The sequence below is a fragment of the Peromyscus californicus genome, unplaced genomic scaffold, assembly GCF_007827085.1.
Source record: "Peromyscus californicus insignis strain IS unplaced genomic scaffold, ASM782708v3 Scaffold_22__1_contigs__length_63687245, whole genome shotgun sequence".
Lineage (NCBI taxonomy): Eukaryota > Metazoa > Chordata > Mammalia > Rodentia > Cricetidae > Peromyscus > Peromyscus californicus.
The window spans coordinates 15,876,403-15,900,449 of NW_026294525.1; the positions used below are offsets into that span (position 1 = coordinate 15,876,403).

At 44.4% G+C, this 24,047-nt stretch overlaps 1 protein-coding gene across 6 annotated transcripts in view; it reads right to left on the bottom strand.

Moving 5' to 3' along the window:
- The window catches only part of Plekhg1 (pleckstrin homology and RhoGEF domain containing G1), a 209,754-nt gene that overhangs the window by 97,422 nt on the left and 88,285 nt on the right, over nucleotides 1-24,047 (bottom strand). Inside the window, exon 1 of one of the 6 annotated variants that reach the window (XM_052750967.1) lies at nucleotides 21,908-22,035. The exons of the other annotated variants lie outside the window; for them this stretch is intronic. Within the exon in view, the coding sequence (XP_052606927.1) occupies nucleotides 21,908-22,025 (118 nt within the window). The 5' untranslated portion in view covers nucleotides 22,026-22,035. Of the gene's footprint in view, nucleotides 1-21,907; nucleotides 22,036-24,047 lie in introns of those variants that run through there. 6 annotated transcript variants of the gene reach the window in all.

Consider the following 24,047-nt stretch of genomic DNA (forward strand, 5'->3'; position numbering starts at 1 on the left):
ACTCTATTTCATGCCTAGGGGTGAACACCTTGCTGCCTTCCTTTTGGGTGTCCAGGCAGGTTTAGTTAATTGGAAGCACCGCCAGTATGATGCAAGAAGGGAGGGAAATGGGGGCATTCCTTCCATTCGGTTATGTATCTGGAGTCTGATGTTCAACCGTGACCGCTTCTGAGCAGTTCTGCCATCATCCTGGTCCTCTCCAGGGCTCTTCTTACCTGATGCTGTTCCTTGGTTCCTCTAGGGTCTCACTGGGTTGTCACGATCAGAGGCAAAGGTACCAGCTGTGATTGTCTTTCTGGGCTGGAGCATCTCTGGCCAGGTCACCTTAGCCACACCCACTTCTCTAAGAAGGAAGCCCTCATTAAACCCTTCCTGTGAACCAGGTGGGTGAGTCCAGTGGCTTGTGGTTCCTGGCTGACACACACTGATCTTTGCGGGGAATCTTTGGTCTGAAAGGTTGATTGCAGTCTGTCTTTATGGGCTTATTCTGAATATCATCCCTTGGTTTTTACGCTGAGGTCTAACCCAAATGGTAGTGTTTCAGAGTCGAGTTAATGAAGTAAAATGCTTAATATCATGAATATATTTCATGTTTACTACCTAATCATGTAGCTACTCACCCAATACTTATCAAGCTGCTCCCATGGGCTGGGTGTTATCTCAGCTACTAAAGGCATAGAGAAGAATAAAGCAGAAAGAATCTTGCCCTTCAGGAACTTTTCTAGCAGAACACAGACAGACGACAGACAGACAGACAGACAGATTAAATCCTTTGATTATGTCCTATCAGTAGGGGAAAATACAGTTGGGGTATGCTAATATAACTCCTCATCTGGTGTTTGGATGGCCACTGAGATCTCGCCATGAGTGTCTAGTCTACTGCTTGGATCCTGCTATTTACTAGGCATTCGATCCCTGCTCAGGTTACCTGCCCACTTGGAGACAGCTCTAAGTTTGTGGTTTTTTCCTCCTCTTCCTCCCCCTCCTCCTCTTCCATCTCCTCCTTCTTTATATTGATAGATCATGTGTGAGTGTGTGGGAGGAGACACCTATGCCATGTAGTCTATGTGGAAGATCAGATAAAAACTTGTGGGAATTAATTCTTTCTACCTTGTTGGTCCCAAGTATTGAGCTCATCCTGTGAGGCTGGGCAGCAAGTAGCTTTACCTGTGAAGCCATCTCACAGGCCCTTTTGTGTGTGTGAGGGCACGTTGAAGTCAGAGGTCAGTTTTGAGTGTCTCCTTCTATTGATATCCACCTCATTTTTTTTTTTTTTTTTTGAGTCAGGATCTCTCACCCAATCTGGAGCTCATTGATTCAGTAAGCTCAGCTGGCAAGCAAACTCTACAGATGCTCCCATCTCCCGCTTCCCACTGCTAGGATTAGAACCGTTTAGGCTGGGATTAGAGGTGTGCACCTATGTGCTGGCGTTTCACCTGGGTGCGAGAGATCCTAACTCAGCTCCTCATACTTGTTCCGCCAATGCTTTATCCACTAAGCCACCTCCCCAGCCTTCTGCTGTAGTCTTTATTCTCACCTTGGGTGGAAGCCCACTGCAACCGGAAAACACAAAAGCAGCCTTCTTTCTCCCCATGCAATTCTTTTATTACTAGAGATTTACTATCAGGCTTCCATGCATATTTATTTCTCAATACAAGTATTTACTAGAAACTACCCCAAGGGCAGGATTTCATGGTAAGGGTCAAGGAGGAGACTTGTACCTTTGGGCTCTGGGGGCCCTGGGATATTACCTCTAAATTCTTCACTGGCCACCTTCTTCAGGTGTCTCAACAAGCTTCTGCTCTCCATTGCTTCCGCTATAGGCTTCTTTAGAACCACCACAGTCCTCAGGCTGCCTTACTACTATAAAATACTGAAGATACTGTTTTTAAAGGAACATCTAGGTAATACACACTCTACCATCTGTGGACCTAGAGTTCAGCCAGGGAGGCAGACTCCGAACCATCATCTGAGCTGGTGACCTTATGAGAAGAGCATTAGGTCGGAAGGCACGCGTGACAAGGAAGCATGGGAGAAGGGGCGGGGCTTGTTGGAAGCAATCTGGGGAGACTCTCCTGAGGAAGAGTTGTGTGAACGGACACCTGAAACCTGAGAAGAATCAGGTAGGAGACCCAGGTAGGGATAAAAGCCCCATCTGTCCAGGATGCTTTATTCCCTGTAGGCACAGACTGCTCACACATGGCGATCACCCAACCTAGGTTTTTTGCTTGTGTGTAAACACCACACAGTTACACACTACGATTAATGACAATGCTTGTTCTAAACAGTTCCTCTCCTAGAACCATCCTTCCCTACTCTGGAGCGGTCCTCTCCATTAATCTCTGTGTATGTCTTTTCTGCTATTACAAACCCTGGGCAGAGCTGCATGGACAGTAACCTTGACTCTGTTCTTGTCTGGCCAGTTGGATGGGGTCTTTTCATAATATAAACCACAATGCAAATTTCCCTACCCCAGCACTTTCATTAGGCACAGTCAGAGCAAAAGGAAAATCAGTGATCTAAAAGGAGGAGTCAGAAAAGAGCGGGCTGATGAGGGGAAGCTGGGGAGTCTACTCAGTAGCTTAGTAGGGGACCTCAAGCTGGAGACAACTGCCCAGTTGTTATTATGGCTTCAAACAGAACATTGACTTAAGGGTCTATACAAATTAGTCACAGCAAAATGGTGAGCCTCAACGAATTAAGCCATTCCAACTAGTGGCTACTGGTTATCACCCTACTGATTTAGTAATACAAAACCTCCCCAAAGCTGCACTTACTTTATACAATCAAAGTCATCATTTACTGCTCATGAAAAGAGACATGAAAAGGAACCCAAGATCTGGGGTTGAGATGTGGGGGATCACAGCTCTCCGGAACACGTTTGTCACTGTGGCTGAGTGGCTAACACCTCTTTGATCCAGGTTCTACCTCAACTACTAAGATGAGAGAGCTGGAGTCTCCGGCATTTAAAAACACTTTCCCAAAGGTTATGAATCAAAGAGTCCATCATTCTGGGTGATGCACTGGCATCATGACCTACTTGTTAGCTCCACAGACCATCTTCCTTTAGGCTATAAGATGACTTTAGCCTCCTAAAAGTGGTCCTATCAACATCGGTGACCATGGACTGATTCATGAAGCAGGAATGCTCTTTGTATAGAAAGACTGAATTAAAACCCCCATAATTCCTTACCCAGCAGGTAATGGACAGCCCAGTTCAGCTATTAGCAAGGGAAAAACTCCCTCTAAAGCAGTGGTTCTCAATCTGTGGGTTGAGACCCCTTTGAGGGTTGAATGACCCTTTCACGTGGGTCACCTAAGACCATTGGAAAACACAGATACTTACATTATGATTCAAAACAGTAGCAAAATGACAATTATGAAGTAGCAATGAAAATAATTTTATGGTTGAGGGTCACCACAACATGAGGAATTGTATTAAAGGGCCATAGAATTAGGGAGGTTGAGAACCACTGCCCCAAAGTGTCCGCATCATCTGAGAGTCAACCATGTCTGGAACTCAGGTCAGGCTTTGGCAGCTCACTGACATTACACCCCACTTTCTGCAAAATGGCACCCTGAAAACCAAACCACCTAATACAGAAGATTAGGGAAAGGAGATCAGTTTAAAACAGAGGCATTGTCACAGTTTATGGCTATGTCCCAACCAAGTACCTGCTGTCATAAAGCCTTGGGAAGGCAGGAACACAGAAGCTGAACTAACTGGAGCCTGGCAGGATGGCTCAGTGGGTGCAGAGCATATGATGCTCTTCTAGAAGACATGAGTTGGGCTCCTGGAACTGACATCAGGCAGCTCACAACTACCTGTCACTCCAGATCCAGGGAATCCAATGCTCTCTTCTGGCCTCCATAGGCACCCACATACATGTGGCATCTGCTCTCATAGGCCTCTGTTCTCATAGGCATCTATTCCCATAGGCCTCTGTTCCCGTAGACATCTGTTCCCATAGGCCTCTGTTCCCATAGGCATCTGTTCCCATAGGCCTCTGTTCCTATAGGCCTCTGTTCCCATAGGCATCTGTTCCCATAGACATCTGTTCCCATGGGCATCTGTTCCCATGGGCATCTGTTCCCATAGGCATCTGTTCCCATAGGCCTGGGATGAGCCAAGGACTCCCTCTTTCCCCATTAGAAGTTGAGACTTCAAGCTGGGCAAAGAAGACCTGTACATCTTGTCCCCATTCTCTCCTTTTTATAATTGCCTGACCTATGGCCTGTAACCCGGCACTACACATGTGGACACATCTGGACATTGTACTGTATGTTAGCTTAGTGGTCTCAGAAATCCCCAATGGTAGGATCCAGGAAGACCCAATCTATCTCCCTTTGCTGTGTAAGCCACATGGAAATGAGATGTTAAAAACAAGTAAACCATTACTTGCTACTCTAGGCAAAATTTGAACAGACAAACAAGCAAGTAAAAAAACATGAAGTGGATATTCCCCCCTCCCCCTATGTAAAGATTTTGTGAGAGAGGTAAGAGAGTGAATTTCCACAGTAGGAGGGTGGGAAGAATATTAATTGTAATATTGGGCAGTAAATATTGTGTCCTTTTCCCGTTGCTTCATTAGTTATACATTAGTCTCTTAACCTACTAGATATCTGATACACCGAAATGTCAACAAAATTTAGTGTGCTTAGGGTTTCCATGAAGGGTTAAGATGGAAGAAACAGTTTAGCTGGTGAGCTGGCTAATCCCAGATAACTAGTGTTATCATTTTTATATTAAATAATTGCCAAAGAACATACATAAGTAAATAAAAGGAGGGGGGAACCCTCAGAACAGCAAGACAAAAGCATAGTCTCCACAGAGGGGCCCCTGAGTTGGCTGGTGACCGCTGGGGGACAGGGAGGTGAATGGTCTGGCTCTTTATGGACTCTTGCAGAAGGACCGGAGGGGGATTTGGTGGTGTTGCTCTTCTGAAAAATAAGCCAAGACACACAAGTTGGAAATGCCAGAATTTGCATGTCATAGCCAACCCTCACAAGACTCTTGTTGTCTCTTCTGAAAAAATGATAGGACAGAAGTTCAGACTTAGAACTGGAGATTTTTAATCCCACCCAAACGAACAGGGTTGCCCCACTGGGCTTTCGGGCAAGGAGAAGGCCTCCTTGATTTGGAAGAGCATGTGCGAGTCTGGACTCCAGTCACTTCAGAGGGTGGTTGGAGGCACTAGTCCATCCTCAACGTTCTTTCCTAGAAAGGGGAAAAGCCCGATCCTGACCCCCACACCAGTGTTTATTCCTTCTGAACCCTGAAGACAAAAAATTCAAATACACAGAGGCCTCTGAGAGGATTCTCAGACACAGGACTCTCTCTGATATGTGATATCTTCCCTCAGGAGCAGCGGAGGAGAGGGGAAGGGGAGGGGGATTAGAAAAACAAACCCGACCACTTTCCCCTAATGCTGGTGTGAACGAAAAAAGCAAGCCTGAGAGCTTCTCCTGGCTTCCACGGATCAAACAGGTCTGACATAAGACTGTTTACGGCGCATGCATTTCCCCTTCCCAACCCCGAGGTTTATTAAGAGCCTGCAGGGCTCCAGCACACCTCCTCCAGGGAGCCCATGCACCTCCTTGCACAGTGGGACAACCATGGCTAGCACTGCGCTCAGTGCGCATGAGTACAGACTGGAGCCTGGCCTTCTGCGCATGCTCGCTCTTCAGGCGCCTCCCGGAAGGAACCCCATGACCAAGAAAAAGTTAGAGGCTGGTGAGTTCTTTGTATCTTCCACATGGATAAGTATCACTGTGATTTTGTTTCCTGAAGATGCGCTAGCCCATTTATAATCGGTGAAAATGAGTGCCCTGATGGTGTGTACCTTCAAGACAGACTTCGCATTCCATTCTGTTGTAGGCATTGAGATTTTAATCTCTTTAGACATTTTATTACACCAGTTAGCGCAATGGTGCAGCAGACCAAATGCTGGATGGATGGAATTGCCGATGGTAGACACGCACACTCCCACCCGCCTTCCTTCCGGGTATGATCTAACCCTCAGTGGACTGAGCTGTCCTGTCAAAACTCTAACACCCACGGAAGTAATTCAAGTTAAGTGAAGTCACAAGGGTGGGGCCCCAAGCCAACAGGACAGCTGTTCCTATAAGAAGAGCTGGCTGGCTCAGTGGGTAAAGCGCTTGCCTTGCAAGTGTAAGAACCTCAGTTGGGTCCACAAAACCTTGTAAAAAAAAAAAAAAAAGGCCAGGAGTGGTTACACAGGTTTTTAATCCCAGCACCGAGGAGGCAGAGACAGGCAGATCCCCGGGGTGGGGTGGGGTGGGGTGGGGGAAGGGGTGGGGTTGCTGGCCTGCCAGTCTAGCCTACTTGGTAAATTCTAGGCCAGTGAGAGAACTCATTTCAAAGGGGGAGGGTGGGGAGTCAGAATCCCCCGAACTGGAGTTACAGAGGGCTGTGAGCCGCCCTGTGGGTGCTGGGAATTGAAATTGGGTCCTCAGCAAGAGCAAGAGGCAATGTTTACCACTGAGCCAATTCTCCAGCCCCCCCCCCCCCCCAGTACGTATTAAATCATCACACATAAGCTTGGGAAATAAAGCTGTACAAGGTGTAATTTCCATCCCCAAAGTTTCAGAACGTTGTAGGCAAAGACATCTATGTGGCTAGCTGACTCGAGAGTGCCACTTAAATGTCAGGCTGCTGTTCTGCACGATGTAGGCTAATTCCTCACCACCTTCACTAGGCATGGACACTATTGTTTCCAGTTAACAAGAGCTCGGCACATAGCACCTTTAGGTGATAAATCTATTCTGACTATGGTTCCTCCTCCTTCAGCTCCACCCAGATCCTCCCCATCTCCCCACCCATCCAAATCCATATCCTTTCTTGCCCCCTCTCATTAGAAAACAAGCAAGAAACTATTAAAGAAGAAGATTAAAGAAAAATCTGAACAGGACAAAACACGAAAAACCGAGAGCCAGAGAAAAAGCACATGAAACGTATAGCACAGAGAACATATGTTGGTTAACACAGGAACCTCATAAAAACACAAAACCAGAAACCATAATATATAAGCAAAAGACCTGTAGGGCAGGAAAAAAAAAAAGAATTTGAATGAAGGCAGTCACACTTGGGAGTCTGTCTTCTCAATTACTATAAGACCCTGCCAGGTATGTTGTTTGCATCACAGATGGTGGATTTTGAGAGTTTGGGACATGAACCTGAGGGCTGTGGGGGAGGGGGACTGTTTTAGAGTGAACCTACTTACTATGAATTTTCCACTATATAAAAGAAACTGAGATCTGGAAAAAAAAAAGATCATGCCGGATCACTCAGTCCCTAGTTTTAACCCTGAGCTGGCGTCAGAAATCCCGGAAGAAGGGCTGACAGTCTCACCCCAGGGCCTGCAATTCCACAGGACTGGGGTGGGCACTCCAGAACTGCTAACAAATTCCCAGAAGGCTGCTGCACCCATAGTCCTAGAGATGCACTCTGAGAACCAGCTCAGTCAGTGGCATCGTTCTGACAGATGGCAGATGCCGGCCATGCTCATGGTGAGGGGACAGCTGAGCAGAATGTACTTCTAAGAGCCAGCCTACATCACCATAGTTACAGCTCTCCTAGGTGAGATACATGGGACATCACCTTCTGGTTCTCCGTCCCTTGATTCACTCTAACGCTGGCCCTTCACAAGACCCTCTGTACCTTCCCCAGCATGCAGTTTACATGAAACAATAAAAACCTGCTCACTGTCAAGGATAAATATTATTCTCACTGGGAGCTATTTATCAAAACTTGTGATCTAAAATTTGGCTCTATCAATGCTAAACATAAGAGTTAGCAGAATTAGCAGGGGCCATGGAGAAATGCCAGTATCCATCCTCAGAAGGGGAGGAAAATTAGACAGTTTCAAAGTTTTCATTTATTTACATTATAAATCAAAAGGATTTTTTTTTTTTTTTTGCTTATTTGGTTAGCTGTGAAGGTCCATTGCCTTCATTAAGATCCCTAATAAAGTATTCTAAAAACAGAAATATTTTAATTATTGTTTAAGCTTGCTACACTTAACCTTGTTTAGTTTACTGTGGCCTTAAGGAGTGTTCTAAGGTTTCAGTGACTTAATGAGTATAAGGCATACTAAGCCTGGTACAAAAGAAGTACTCAGAATGTCACCAGGGTTTGGGTATTTTCATGGGTGAGTAGGGAGGAGCCAAATGGAATGAATTCGGTTGGGTAGACAACTTCATAATCTCAAGCCTCTCCTCCCCTGAGGTGAAGGGATTTAGAGAGCAGCATCCCAGAATATTTATGGATCGCCAACATCTACCAGGTAGTTATCTGCTGCATGGAAGCCTCCTGGGACTGAGTACATGCTAGTCATTTTGTATTGAGTCACAGCATCTTTTCTTGAGTATCTGCCAGGCACCAAAGTCCCCAGGTGAGAGTTCTAGAGAATAGTTCCTGACTAATACCTTTTATTTTTAAATAAGCATAAATCCAGAGGGAAACATGCCTCCTCACCCCAAACCAAACCAAACCAAAAAAATATCATCTGATATTTCTTTGAAATGTACCATTGTACCAGCTACAGGAAAAAGATCGCCCCAAATACACTTAATTTTTTTGGGCACAGGGCAGGGTGGTGGAGGAGGGCAGAGACTGATGTTGATAATAATGATCAAATTATACTCAGGTAAATTTGTTTTCAAGACATCTCTAAGTACAAGGGTGGCCAGTGAAAATACTTCATTCTCTCAAAGAACCGAACCCAAGATCTGGCACATGGATCTAGACTCATCTATTCCCACCCCCACTCCCACATAATTGTCAGGGAAAAACAGATAAAGGGCCTTAAAACTCTGCATATTGTTCTACTTCTAATGACATTTATAGGTGCTTGTGTGCTGTTACACTCCCTCAAATAATCTTCAGCAATTACCATTACTGTATTTACTGTACAGTTTTTCAACCAATTTGTTAAAATTATATAAGACATACTTCCTGAAGCATATTTTGATTTCCTGTGTGTGTGTGTGTGTGTGTGTGTGTGTGTGTGTGTGTGTGTGTGTGTGTGTGTTGTGGAATATTTGTTTAACTATGTAAAGATGTGCTGTATTTGTTTATGTCACAAAATATTTAACTATGCACAGATGTGTTGCGTTTGTTTAACTATGTAAAGACAGCTGCATTTGTTTCATTATGCAAAAATGTGTTGCTGTTTTACCTTGCCTCCCTAAGGCACCTGATTGGTTCAATAAAAAGCTGAATGGACAATAGCGAGGGAAGAGGTATAGGCAGGACTTCTGGGCAGGGAGAGTCAGCAGGAGGAGAAAATTTAGGCTCAAGAAAGAAAGAAAAAGAGATGACAGGGAGATGCTAGGGGCCAACCAGACACAGAGGAAGCAGGAAAGTAGGACATACAGAATGAAAGAAAGGATAAAAAGCTCTGAGGCAAAATGTAGATGAATAGAAACAGGTTAAATTAAGTTAAAAGAGCTAATGGGATAAGCCTAAGCTAAGGCCAAGCATTCATAATTAATAAGTCTCCATGTCTTTATTGGGAGCTGATTGATGGCCCAAAGAAAATGCTGTGTGTGTGTGTGTGTGTGTGTGTGTGTGTGTGTGTGTGCATCTGTGTGTGTATACATGGGAATAATAAAACTGGAATAAGTAAGATTTTACTGTATATCTTGTTTTCATAATATATACTCAGTTTAAAGAATCAAATCATTAATATGCCAATGATTTCTTAACACATATCACTGACATAATATGATCAAAATTGATGGCTTTGATGATAAGGTCACTTGCAATTGAGTTTCAATTTCTCTAGGCACTAAAACAGTCTATATGAGAATTTGATTCTGAAACAGTAAGTTTTCTTAGAAACAATTTATAAATTCAAAAATGGATATAATAACAAAATTCCTGTTACCAAAATTCACAGAAATCTGTTTGATGCATTATCAATAAAAAAAAAAAACCCAGAAGAACAAAACGCCCTGAGAGTTCACAAGAATCAGACCCTAAGAGTCTGTTATAAAAAGGTCTAGAATTACATTCCTAAGCAGACCCAGTGTGGGGATATTTTTGATCCTTCTTATAAGAAAGCGGTCCTGGTATTAGAAAATAAAACACAGCCTCGTCCCTTTTCACTCTAGGGGATTGTCTGCATCCTCTCCCTCCAGTGAGGCTGGCCAGGATAAACAGATGTCTCAATGGGTGGAGAAGCCAAAGTCCCCTCCAGCTGTCCACAGAGCTGACAAACCCTGCTGGGGTCCTCTGAATTCTCAATGACCAAGCACAACTTCTATAGAAGGGCTCCCCATCCCAGAGCCAGCCCCAGGTGATTCTGAAATAAAAGCCTGTCCTGGGCCATCCTGTGCCACTGTCCCAGTCCCCAGGGACTAAACTCACATCGCAACCCATTTGAGTGTCCTTGGACCTACTCCACTGTCTGTCCCTATTCACAGTCCTCTCCTTAGGCTCAGGTGCCCCATGCTGGGCCACCTGATAAAAATTCTCGGGAAACAGAGAAAGCTAAAATAAGCTGCCCAAGGCTAAAGAACAAGAGAGCAGCCATCCCATGTCCCAGTTCAGCACTCTTTCCATTGCAAAGACAGGGCAAGCTAGTCTACAGACCACGGGAATTGGAATTCATTGCAATTCACTAGAGTCATTGTTTTTTAAGGTCAAGAATTTACAAATCACCTATGTTTGGTTTATGCTCTTTAAAAAAAATTATTACTACCATTGCGGGAGGGAATGTGGGAACGTGTATGAGTCATGGAACTTAAGTGGAGGTCAGAGGACAGCTTTGTGGGGTTGGTTCTCTCCTTCTACCCTGTGGGATCCAGGGACTGAACTCCAGGGTTGTGTGGCAAGTACTTTCATACACTAAGCTCTCTCTGGCCCATGGTCTCTATTTTTTCAGAATCAAATAATCACATATATTCTATTTTAGTGCTTGGAGAAATTTGAAAGCGTTAAAAAAATGTTCACATATTTAAAAGTACTTCTCATAGGGACATGCTTACATGCTTTTCAATCAATCTTTAGCCAAAGGCATCATGTCCTCTCCTCCCCCCATATATATATGCACATATATACATGTGTATATATGTCTGTATATTTATCTGTATACATCATGTCCTCATCTCCCATATATATATATATATATATATATATATATATATATATATAATATGCACACCATATGCATACACATATACATGTGTATATGTTTATCTGTATACAGCAGGTCCTAAACCAAGAAATTTTTATTGGACATAGCATAATTTTTCATACTTTTTTGGTGATACAATGAAGACTTCCATTTAATAGATAATATGTAAATAGCCCACCACCCATAAATAGCTTTTCAGTCTCAGAGGACTCATTTGTATGCATACCAGGATACTCTGAGACATTTTTCCTCTTCATAGATGATTTCTTGTATCTCTGAACTTGAGGCACTCGCAAAACCATGCTCATGACTCAGTTACTCATTCCTCAACTTTGGAGACGAAGCCAGTACACTTTACACAGAGATGTTCTTGTTCTGAAAATCACCCACAAAGCCAGGTCACCGGGGCTGAGGAAGAAGCCACCACCATACCCAGTACCCACTGCTCTCCCAAGAAGGCAGAAAGTGTGAGTGAACTCATGTACGTGTGATCAGACGGTCAAAGCACTTATGGCATGATTAACAAGCGTCCATGGCTTCAAATTCCAAACCGAAGATTTGATTCCAGCTCTGGCAGCCTTCCACCCTTGACTCAGGATTTGGGGGACAGAGAAAATGATGCCAGCCAGGAACACTCCACGCCTCCGTGTCTGTGGCATTAGTGTCCATTTCTTGATTTTGCTAAAAGCTTCTGCTAGATCTCCTAAGACTTTCTATTTAAGCTGTCAAAAAGTGATTTACAGGGCATAAGGACTTTAAACATATTCATAGAAGGAAAGCATGCTCCAGTATACTGTGGCTGGAGTTCTCCCTCCCTGCAAGCATGCCATACAGCCGGGACACGGGATACCATTTTAGGTTGACAGGTTTGTTTTTTTTTTTTTTTGTTTGTTTTGTTTTTTACTCAAAGCAGAACTAACACAGAAATGGCCCCATGCTGATGTGCTCTGAGCACAGTTAAGGATAATGATAAATGCACATTTTAAGGCCACAATTCCACATTTGAGTTATGTTTATGGTTCCCGGATTCTTTCTTAGTGGATGATTTAAAGAAACATACTTAGTTGCTTTCCAGAGATTTATGCACAAAACCTCCATTCGAGGTGGGCATGTCTTATTGTAATAAAATTGCAATGACTAGCTCTTTCATCCACGATAGAAACTTTAGAGTCAGATCTCTGCAAAAAATGATACTAATGAACATTTGGGAACCGTGGTTGTGTGGGCATGGACATAAGCAGCTGATATACAGGGGCTCATTCCATTCTCAGAAGAAAGTCTTCATTGTGAAGATGAGCAATTCATGGCTCAGCACTCTGTGTAACAAGTCCAAGGTTACACGTTTCATAAGCAGAGGAGACAGCACATCGTCCAAATCTGCTTCCTCCATGTGAGTGTTCTACCTCCCATCCTATATTTGAAAGTATCAGGGAAAGTGGACCAACACTTTCTCTACGTGGAAGAGAAAACTTTTTAACTTTTAGCTTTGCAGGCTCCCAGTCTGAAGGACTGAGATCCATCTCCAATACATTTCCAATGCATCCTACATCCTTATCTGAAATTAGAACCTACTGATGGCAGTTTGGTATTTGAAATTGAAGCTTTTCAGAATGATCAAATATGGAAAATTAGGTTTGTGAAAAGCTAACTTTCAGTCCCAGAAGCATAGAACATTGAGTAATCATTTTGTAAAGAAAATGGAAATCAGGGCTGGTTTTTTAATGAGACAGATACTGCTGTTTGGAACAGAAACTAGTTGCTGAATGTCACTGTGGAGCAGAAGGCTGATAAACTTAAAACCACCACCACCACCACCACCACCACCACCACCACCACCACCACCACCACCACCAGGGTCCACATGGAAACAAAAAACACAACAGGAACTCCACAGTGGAGAGCTACAGGCCTGTGCATCTTCCTGATCGCTGAAAAGGCATTGTTGGCTGTAAAAATCTCAGTGCAGGATAATAAAATACCCCTGGCCTTAGTATTCCAGGGGAGTTGCTTATGGCGAGGATTTTAAACTGCGTTTATAGAAATTCATCAGTATATAAGCAAAATGACTTACAGGCTTCGGGCGCAGTTCAGTGGTAGAGTTCCTGCCTAGCATGGGGGAGGCTCAGGATTGATCCCCAGAACTGGAGAAAATGATAAATAAATAGTAATTGACAAGAGCAAGGTGGCTCCAGTTGCTAGGAATTACCCAGGAAACCACCCAAAGGACAGAGACAGCTGGATCATAATAGCTGCTCGCTAGGACCAAAACCGATCGAATACTTGCTATATAGTCTTGACATTCCAAGCTTCCCCTTTAACAAGGACACACTTTAATTCTCACAGTAATCTCCAAAGGCAGGTGCTATTATCATCCCTATTTTGTATTTGAGAGAGATGAGACACAGAACAGGAAGTAACTTTTTTTTTTGAGACAAGATCTCTCAGTATGTTGTCCTAATTGCTCTAGAACTAGCTACGTAGACTAGGCTAACCTTGAACTCACAGAGATCTGCCTGCCTCTACCTCCCGAGTCCTGCGATTAAAGGCGTGCACTACTTCGGACGTCTGTTTTATAGTTATACAACAAGTAAGTGGTGACATTGGTATTTGAACTCTGACAGGTCAACTCTTGAGCCCCAGAGTTCTCTGCAGAGAACTATAGTAGAGCCCTGCATTCGAGGAGAGGTACTGTCCCCACCAAACTTCTCAAATGGTATAAATAAAACAGGAATTTTTGCTGCATACGGTTAGCAGAGGCTCCTCCAAAGTAATGTTCTCAATCTAGAAAAAGATCCCAAATCCTAGGCTGACATAGAGGAACATAAAGAAAGATGGGGGGGGGGAGGCGGGGGGCTGTGGGGGAAGAGCGAGATAGTAACCATCCATAGGGCCTGTATGTACTAGCTGGCCAAGGTGACTTCTAAACTCTCAAGTACCACAGCATCTATGCTCTTGAAGGGCTGTTTGCCCCTTTTAGCTGCCTCTCAGACTAGTCACAAGGGCCCTGAAAGCCTGAGCTGGGCCACTCGTGGCCGCCATAGCTCTATGGACATAGGTGCTCTATAGGCACAGCTATGCGAATGGTAACACACGTACCAAAGGTGCACGCAGAGTGGGCTCTCAGAGGAAGTGGCCAGTGAGTATACGCAGAGCCAAAAGGCGGCCACTTGCAGAGACCAAAGCCAGGCTGAGGCGGTGGAACACACAGGGTGGCATTTGGCACAAGCTAAAGAATTGTGCTGGGGAATGACCAAGGAGATGGTGGTTACAGATGCGAGACTTCAGAGTCTCCTCCAGGGAACTCAGAGGCCTGGGTGATTTGGGCTTGGGTTCGCTGACATGAGAGAGCATCCAAGTCGCAGAGCTGTAACAATCAAGAGGGGGGAGCCCAAAGTTGAGAGGGGGAGGGGCTAAGCCACATATTTCATTGTTCTGGTTTTTAAAACATGCTGAACACAGGCCAAAGTATCTACTTAGATTTTATGCCCTTCTGGCAAAAACCTTGAGGACTTAGAGGGCAAGAGCAGACCCCATGCATCTGCCACCGCTCCTTAACCCTCCGAGCCCTGGGAAGGCTTCTACAGGTTTCCAACAGCCCATTTGGAACACGATTGGACTCATAGTGAATCTAGATTGAGGAGGACTAGCCAAGCAGAGAAGGCCATGTGTATTAAGCACTCTGATTAGTTCAGGGACTTGTCATGAACGGTTCCAAAAGGTGGAATCTTACTCCAAGCATCACTATTACTCATGTGACCTTGGGCAGCCCATTGAAGTGACTGAGTGCAAAAGGGGATTTTAGTACTGGTCAGCGTGCTGAAAGGGTTACTGTGATGTGTGTAAAGTCCTCAGCCCGCTCCCAGGACACAGCTCTCTGCTTCGGCTTGTGCTTTTTAGGTTCAGTATTTACCTAGTTAGTATTTATAGTCAACGAGCCAAACTAACAACTAAACAGTTTCCTTCTCCCTTGACACCCACAACCCAAGTCCTGAAACATGCTCTTATACTCCCAGCCAACATTTCCTTCTCCCTAATCCAACCCAGAGCCAGGTATCAGGCAAGCAACAAACCGAAATCCCACCAGACCAAACCCATAGTGGTCCTAAGCTATGCACTTGTCCTACCATGCCTTTCTCCCAGAAGCCACAATAAATGAAGGCTCTGGCTGAGCAGAAATTTTTCTGAGGTCCTTCTAGCCTCCTTAATGATGTTGGGACCTAAATGTGACTCTTTATGGTATGATATCATATGGTATGGTGTGGTGTGGTGTGGTGTGGTATAGCATGGCATGGCATGGTTTGGTATGGCTCATCTTCTTGAGAAATGTAATAAAAATCTCCTTTCAAGGCCGGGCGGTGGTGGCGCACGCCTTTAATCCCAGCACTCGGGAGGCAGAGCCAGGCGGATCTCTGTGAGTTCGAGGCCAGCCTGGACTACCAAGTGAGTTCCAGGAAAGGCGCAAAGCTACACAGAGAAACCCTGTCTCGAAAAACCAAAAAAAAAAAAAAAAAAAAAAATCTCCTTTCAAAGCATTAAGGTCTCCATTTGTTATTCAGTTTCCTCCATAAGTCCAAATTCCACAGACAATAAACGATAGCCATAACACGTTTCCTTATGCCACCAAGGAGAGTCCATGCTTGTTTATGCCTCTTCCACCCACCCTTTCTCTCCACCCCCACTTCCATCAGTTTTGACTTCCTCCCAGAAACTTGCCAAATCCAGTCTCTTGCTCCCTGAAGCTGCCACCCGACACAGCTGCTTGCTCATACTCTAGATGTGAATTACTTTGCTGGGAAGGTTTGATGGAGTTCATGAGGTCTAGGGATCAAGTCCAGGCTCTTGCGTTGAAGCTCAGACCTTCTGGGTTCAGACCTGGAACTATAGCTCAACATGCCCCACCAATGCCCTTTGACCCTCACACCTCCCCACCTGTGCTCATGACACTGCCCATCTCGAAGATGCCCTTCCTGATGCCCCGCAAATGTGGAAATCACCAACACACTCAGCAAACACGGGAAGCACCCAGTTAGCTGGAGTCTTTGAATGTGCTGATGGGCTAGACCTATCACTGTCTTACTAGAAAAGGCAAGTTAATATAAAATCTTCAGTAAGATTTAGAACCTTTATGAGTTCAGAAATTACGGAAGCATGACAAGAGCAAACATGTAATTTCTGTTGGTTCCAATCTCAGAGTTGAGAGTATTCTCAATTATTAGGAAGGCCAAGTTCAAATTTTACTTGCTTGGGAAAGTCTATACAGTTTCTTATTTTGGATATCCATTTAGCATCAATTAATTCTATCAGTATTAAATATATGTATATATTTGTATATATGTCTTTATGTTTGTTTTCTCTAGATCCCAAACACTATGAAGTTAGTAGTAAAGTAAACCTTAGGGATCCTTTTTTTCAAGCCCATTAGTTCTACACTCAGCAGTTGCTCAGTGAATATTTATTGAATCTGAGTCCCATGGTTACTCCAATTAAACTAAGGGGCTCTTACCAAATGGTAATTACATAGTTAATTATGAGAAATACGGGAAAAGAATTATATAGTTAGGCTTAAACTAATTAAAATAAGTATAGGCCAAGGTATAAGTCTATTAAATTCCAACAGAAAATAGTAATAGATATGGTAAATTATTCAGAAGCATTATTCTGACATTCAGTCATTACCATTAATTATAAAATTGGGCTAATTTAATTTAATTTTTTTAGCTTTCAAAGATAAAAATTCTTCTAGCCTATAAACAAACCAAATATCAGCTTGTAATTACACAATTTTCTGTCTTTCTTTCCCCCATGCCTGCAGTTTAGACATCTATTAAAAACTTTAAAACTCTAGTCTGATTGCAGATGTCTACCTCCACCTGCTCCTGAGCCTGAAGAAGGAAATGAGCTGGAGCTGGATACACAGGAGCCCATCCCCAGGTCCTGGCTCTCCCAAGCCTACCTGGAACTGAAGGAGGCCACGCTGTTTGGCGGAATGCACCAGGGCTCAGCCATACTCCTTTAACGAGGACTTCTCCCAGGTCCTCAATAAACATCTGGGATCAACTGATTTTTATCAGCTGCCTTTCCTCCCAGCATAATTGTTAGCTGAGGTTTAAAACCACTCCTCCTCCCTAGGTGGGTGGCTGGGCTTGGGAAAGGATAACCATTCCATCCAAACAGAGGAGCTGTCCTCCCAGCTGCCAGAAGAGCAAACAGTGGTTTAGAGGAGGAAAAAAAAAATCTCAAAAATTGCCCCAGCATGATTACAGGCTGTCACTGAAACATGAGGAAGGAAGGGCTTTTTTCCGACTGCAGGGTGTAAGCACAGAAATGATTATTTTATATTTGGGCCGATGGTAGTCTATAAGCCTTTGAAATGTGAAAAGCCATAATAACTTAAGTGCTTGGTGTGACTTAGAAAGCATCAAGACGATTACATGGGTCATCGACGCAATCCAGGTTCCTGGATTTACAAACCCTCCCATTTCATGTTCCTGATGTTGCTGTTCTCAAATGCCTGCTGCGTGCCCACTCTGGTAGGACACTGGCCATGGTGGATTTAGATACTATCAAGCCACAGAGGTTTGACTGGGCTTATCAGCTAGATAAAGCAGGGGGCACTTCCAGGAGTCTAAATATTGCAAGTTTCATAGACTGAGTTAAAACGGAGCAACAGAACCCACAGCCCACTTGGGTGTTCATTGGAGGCAGGGGGCCTGGAAGAGGCCACCTTGAGAACAGAACAGAATTTCTGAAATATTGCTCTGAGTCTCCTTATTCCAGGAGTATAAAGAAATTCTGCTTCAGTTGGACTGTTCCTGAGCCCAGAACTGGGGGAAAAGAAACCTTCAGTGGACAGGGCCAGGAGCAGGCTTGACTCTACAGAGCTTGCTGCAAATCAAAAGCAGCACAGCTTAGCAGCTGGGAGGCTACCCCTGCCCCATCATCTTCCCTGACCAGCACCAGTAGCTCCTAAAGGAATAAGCCAGACCTTGACAGATGTGTTTTTGGACACAGAGAGGTTAATTGTCCCTGTATGAAATCCTTAGAGCAGGTGAACTCAGAGACAGGAAGCAGATTTGTTTTACATTTAATTGTGTGTGTGTGTGTGTGTGTGTGTGTGTGTGTGTGTGTGTGTGTGTGTGTGTGTTTGTGTGTGAATTTTGTACATGTACATGTGCATGTGAGTGTAGATGCCCACAGAGGACAGAGGCATCAGATACCCCTGGTCCTGGAGTTACAAACAGTTGTGAGCTGCCCAGCTTGCATGTAAGGAACCCAACTAAGGCCATCTGCAGAAGCAGGAAGCCCTGAGCCGTCGTCCTGAGGTGCTGGGGCGACTTCTGATGTGGTGCAGTGAGTGCTGACGATGTGCAACTTGGGACTTTCTTATGTTTAGTGGGTCTGCAGAGTGTGAAGCAACTGTCACTGGACATGTTTACGTCAAAAGAAAATATCACTGTTCTAGGAAACAGAACTAAAGCATGAAGACCATATTCACTTTTTTTTTCTAAAATCACATTAGATAAACCTAAGAGAGACTTTAAAAGTCATTCAGTCTAGCCAGGCATAGAGCTGCACGCCTTTAATCCCAACAGGTGGATCTCTGTCAGTTGGAGGCCAGCCTGGTCTACATAGAGTTGCAGGACAGCCAGAGCTACATCGTGGAAACTTGTCTCAAAACAAACTAACAAAAAATAAGTAAATAAAAACAAAAACATTCACTCTATCTCAAGGGAATATGTTGGCTATTCTGGACCAGGCATTAGAGATGAAAAGATTCTAGGAAATGATTTATACCCTGGAGAGATGGCTCAAAGGTAAAGTGTTTGCTGTAAACATGAGGAACCAGTTTCAATTCCTAGAATCCACATAAAAGCTCAGTGTGGCCACAGCACTAGGGGTGGCAGTAGAGATAAGCAGATCCCTGGGGGCTTGCTGTCCAGCCAGCTTAGCTCCAGGTTCAGTGAGAGACCCTGTCCACATAAAACAAGGCCAAGAGGGATGAAGAAAGACATTCACCACTGACCTCTGGCCTCCACATGAGCTTGCATAGGCAAGAGTGCCCACACACACATCTGTGCATACCACCCCTCCATACACACATACTAAAAATGATTTATCTATGGCCGTTGTCTTTACGGAACTAACTGAAAATAAAGAGCCTCTTATATTTACACTTTAAATATAAGAATTATCCAGCGGATCAAAAAACAACCCAAAGGAGGTTAGGATCAGCCTGGGCGTTAGAGAATGCTTAAAAGGGAGAGAATAAAACAGAGGAGAATTACAGGAGTCTGACTTGTTAACTATGAAGATGAATGGATCTCTGTTATATGTGGATGACTTGGAAACATTAAACCAAGTGACAGGCCAGAAAGGGGCGCAGAGAGGATAATTGTCCTTGTATGAAATCCTTAGAGCAGGTGAACTCAGAGACAGGAAGCAGATGTGAGGTTACCCAGGGCATTGTGAGCTGAGACTAGGCAGGGCTGCTCCATGGCCCAAGAGCCATGTTACAGACAATGGCACAGTCTGGGAACTCACAGTGATGGTCACACCCTAGCGTGGGCATGATGAATGCTGATGACCTGAACAGTACACACACTTAAAAAACAGTTAAGATGGCAATTTCTATATTCTCTGCAGGTTCTATAACAACTTTTTTTTTTAAAAAAAGAACAGTGTCATATACCAGAAGCCAGTGACTCCAAATGGGTAAGTAGTGTGGCTTGTGAGCTATGCCTCAATAAGACCACTCCAGACCTCTAACAGGTATAGAGCACAGCTGGGTGGGAGGAGAAAGTTTGAATGTTCGTGTTCAGTATGGCAACTGTGATTGACAACATGCAAGTGTAGATTTCATAATAGCCAGCGGCGAGGATTGCGAATGCTCCCAGCACAAAGAAATGACAAATGTTACAGGTGATGGCTGTGCCAGCCGGATCTGACCATTACGTACTGCCCACGTGTGTTAACACATCACACCGTACCCATAAACGTGTGCAATTATATATTTAAAAAATTCAGTGTCTTTGCCTTTTCCTTTAAAATCCCCCATCTCTGACATGTTAGCAGTTACTGTGCAGCTTCACAAGGCTCTGAATATTGTTACAGAATGTTACCAGTCTTGTCGGAAGAGTTCAGGACAAGAGAGAAAACCTTGGCCCCGGAGTGTGGGAACCCAGCATCCGGCCCCACTTTGCCACTAAAGAGGCCATAGCTTCTAGGGCTCCTCCCCTGAGCTCTGCTTCCTGAGCCGTGGGACAAGGCAGCAAGGGCAGGTGCCGAGCTTTTGAAACACCGTGACTCACACCCCTAATGGACCGGCCTTCTAGCTCCTTCCATCTTTTGGATACCTGGCTAAAACAACGAATTACTTTCCTCCCTATAATAAATAGACTTAGAACAATTTAAAAATACTTTCTTAATTCAATTCTCCTTAAAATTTTTTTTTTTTTTAAATTTCTTTTGAGACAGAGTCTCATGTAGTCCAAGCTGGCATCCAACTACCGGAAGAGGAACTTCTGTCCTACTTTCCGAGCACAAGGATTACAGGCATGCACCACTGTGCCTGATTTATACGGGGCAGGGGTGGCTTCTGACGTGCCAGGCAAGCACTCTGTCAGCTGAGCTACATCCCTAGTCCTGGTTTGGGTCTTCCTGCATACAGCTGTTAGCCTGAAATACGTGGGTCAAAGCCACAACTATACAAATGACAACATCTAGTTTTTATACCTCTTGAAACTGGTAGTTAATAAGGACCTGATGGCCCACACTGGTAATGAGGGGCAGAAGGGGTTGAGGCAAAAGGATCTTGAATTTGAGGCAAGCCTGGGCTAGCTAGCAAACCCAGGGGACCCTGTGTCCAAACAAAACAAGAAGGTGAACTATGTAGATCAAGAGCATGCGGTACCTAGGAAAAAACAACTGGAAATCCCTCGCTTTCAACATGCGCCGGCATGGAAGAGCGGTTCCATTTACTGCTTAGGAAGTTCTGGGATGCGGGGTCAGAGAGAAGCCGGTGGAGGGGCAGCCGGCCAGTTCTGAAAGCTCCTGGGAGCTTGTTACTGCTGGGGGTCAACTCGCTTCTGCAGCTGGCTCTGAGGCTAGTCTCTCCATAGGTCAGCCAGCAAGACCAAAGCGTTCTAAGTAAGCATCTTTAGAAGTTCAAGGTCTAGACAGAGGAGAATGAGGTCAGGTATTTCAAAAAGCATTTTTTTTCCAGTGAAAATTCACTTCAGAAAGGAACACGAGAACCTTTTGAACCAGGTTAACATGAGGCCTGCATCTCCGTCATCTGTTCCATACTGTCTCAGAACAATAGTAATGAAATGGAAAATAAAAATAATTAGTGGGGAAACCAGAAGTTAATAAGTACTTTGCCAATTTCCCATATCAGAAGCAACGAAGTAATAGAATCTAGGCTAACAGCAGCCGGAAACGAGCACCGTACCCTTTCTCTCTGTTGGCGCTCAAACCTCTGAACAAGGTTCCACTTTCAAAGAGAAGCTTTTGAAGGAAAGGGGTGCAGGAATAAATAGCTTTCCCTTTGTGTCTTCTGAAGGTTCCTCAGTCTTTGATGAGGAAAAGAAATACATCGCCCCACAAGCCAGTTAGCCAGAACTTATAAAAGCTGAGATAAAAACAGACGGCAGATCTGCCGCCTGTTAGTAAGCAAGCTTGTGCCCATCTCTCCCTGAGTCCTTTTTAAAAAGTTATCCAGCCACATCAAAGTAGTGACAACATACCCGGAATCCGAATTCCACCTTGCCTCTGTGGGGTGGGGAGTTTTGACTCGGCTCTTCGAGGGGAGCTCCGATTCCTCCAGTCTCTGACCAGTGTGCCCACCATGGTGGTAGACAGCATCTCCTGTGGCCTTGCTGGGGTTCAGGACGGCCTGGTAGGCTGCCACCGGCAGAAGGATCACGTCCGTCCTCCTCCTCCTCCTCCTCCTGGAAGATGCTCCACCCAAGGGAGACAGGCCTGGGCAGTTCCTCCCACCTCCGTCCTCCACCCACATCCTCCTCTTGCTTGTGTGTGATGAGTCCTCCCTCAGGAGGCTCGGGGGGAAAGTATGGGAGACGAGATAAGAAAAAAAAAAAAAACCAGACTACAGCAAAAATTAAAAATGAGAGTTAGGAACAGAGGCAAGCAAGGGATGAGACCAGCCAGTTCACACAAGTGCCAATCTACGTATAATATGGGGTTACTTTTGATTTTTTTTTTCCCCTAAAAGCAAATTCCAACATTGAAGAATGGTTGTGTGAGAGGTGAGTCGGAGTTTTTACCAGTTTGCCTCAGCCTATCTCTCTCTACCACACGGAATCACTTACAGTTAACCCTTTCTCTGGGGACGGGGCTTCCACAACAGAACTGGTTTATAACCTGAGTGTTTACTTTAAGCCTTATATGATACGGGCTCTTGGGGATGGAGAGGCTAAGAGGTTTAGTAGTTCACAGCCATGTATATATTCTCAAAGCGTTTTCAAAAATGAGCTGTCTGTCATGGTCCAATGATCTCCCTTTATGAGCAAGCTGGACTGGCTGGCCTCAGTCGGGAGAACTGAGGTCACCCTAATACTGCACGCTGCTCACGGGTGCCCCCTACTGGTCAACATACTAGGTACACACAGGTGAGTATGAAAACAGCATGAAAGCTGGGAAGGAGGGGACCAGAGAAGTCTTTCTAGAAAGCTCTGGAATCCCTTGATTACCTTTGGAACCTATATTTATTCAGCCTAGGTGGAAAAGGCCAAGACTGGATTAAATGTAGGCAGCACAAGAGGTATTGATATTTAATGTCATTATGACTTTTATCATTAATAGAATGATCCATGCATATAGTTTCACATTTTCTCTTTTCCTAAGATACACCTTGGTTAATTTAAATAAGCTTAAGATTGCTTCTTCAGAAGATAGGTAAATTACACAAATCCCTTGAACTTGATCACAGGTTTTTTTTTTTTTTTTGTAGTTTCCACAACCACATACCAGTGTTTTAAGGACGTACAGTTTACATATGCAAATATTTATTTGGTTGAAAATTCCCTGCTATTTTGGCCCTCAACCAATATTGCCCTATTTTTTTTAAACATAATCATTAACACATGTTAATTCTTGCACAGTACCATTTCTGTGTGATCCCCCCAACATTTAAGAAAATGCTGGCATCATTTGTGTAGAAGGACAGTAGAAGTGGAGGGTGGGGATTTAGACACTTAAAATTTCAATAGCATGAAACCCAGACGCTTTGGAGTCTATTCACACCACACCTCAGGGGTAGATCAGGTCTCACACAGGGGTAGAAAGGAATATATAATAGGAGGCTCAGGTCCTGGTCTTCTTGTGGTGGGGGGACATCTCCATTCTGTCCTCCTTCAGTGGGGGGACATCTCCATTCTTGTATGAAATGGTGTTTACCTTTTCCTTTGTTCATGAGCAGCTCTGGCCACAGAGGGATGAGCTGAGCTGTGGTAGGTTGAGAGAGAGAGAGAGAGAGAGAGAGAGAGAGAGAGAGAGAGAGAGAGAGCTACTTATGAGACTATGCTATATAATTTACAGGGAAACAGGCAAAGAGGCCTCCAAGGATCTCAGTTTCCTACCACACCCAGACTCACAAAGACAGGCTGAACCTGCCTTCTGATGGGGCTACTCCCTGCATAAGTGGGGGTGGCCTCTGGAGAAGGATGGCATTAGAGCCAGGGTGGGTATCAGCAGAGGCCCTGAGGCATGGTCCAGTGTCTCATCAGGGGACAGGGTAAGGAGGCAGAAACATGGCTGTGAATTACCTGGAGACATGTCTCTTTGCACCCCTGAATCCAACTTTAAAGGACGCAATAGGTTGAGAAAGGAACTGTTAGCATTGTAGAAAAGACTCTGTCCACACAT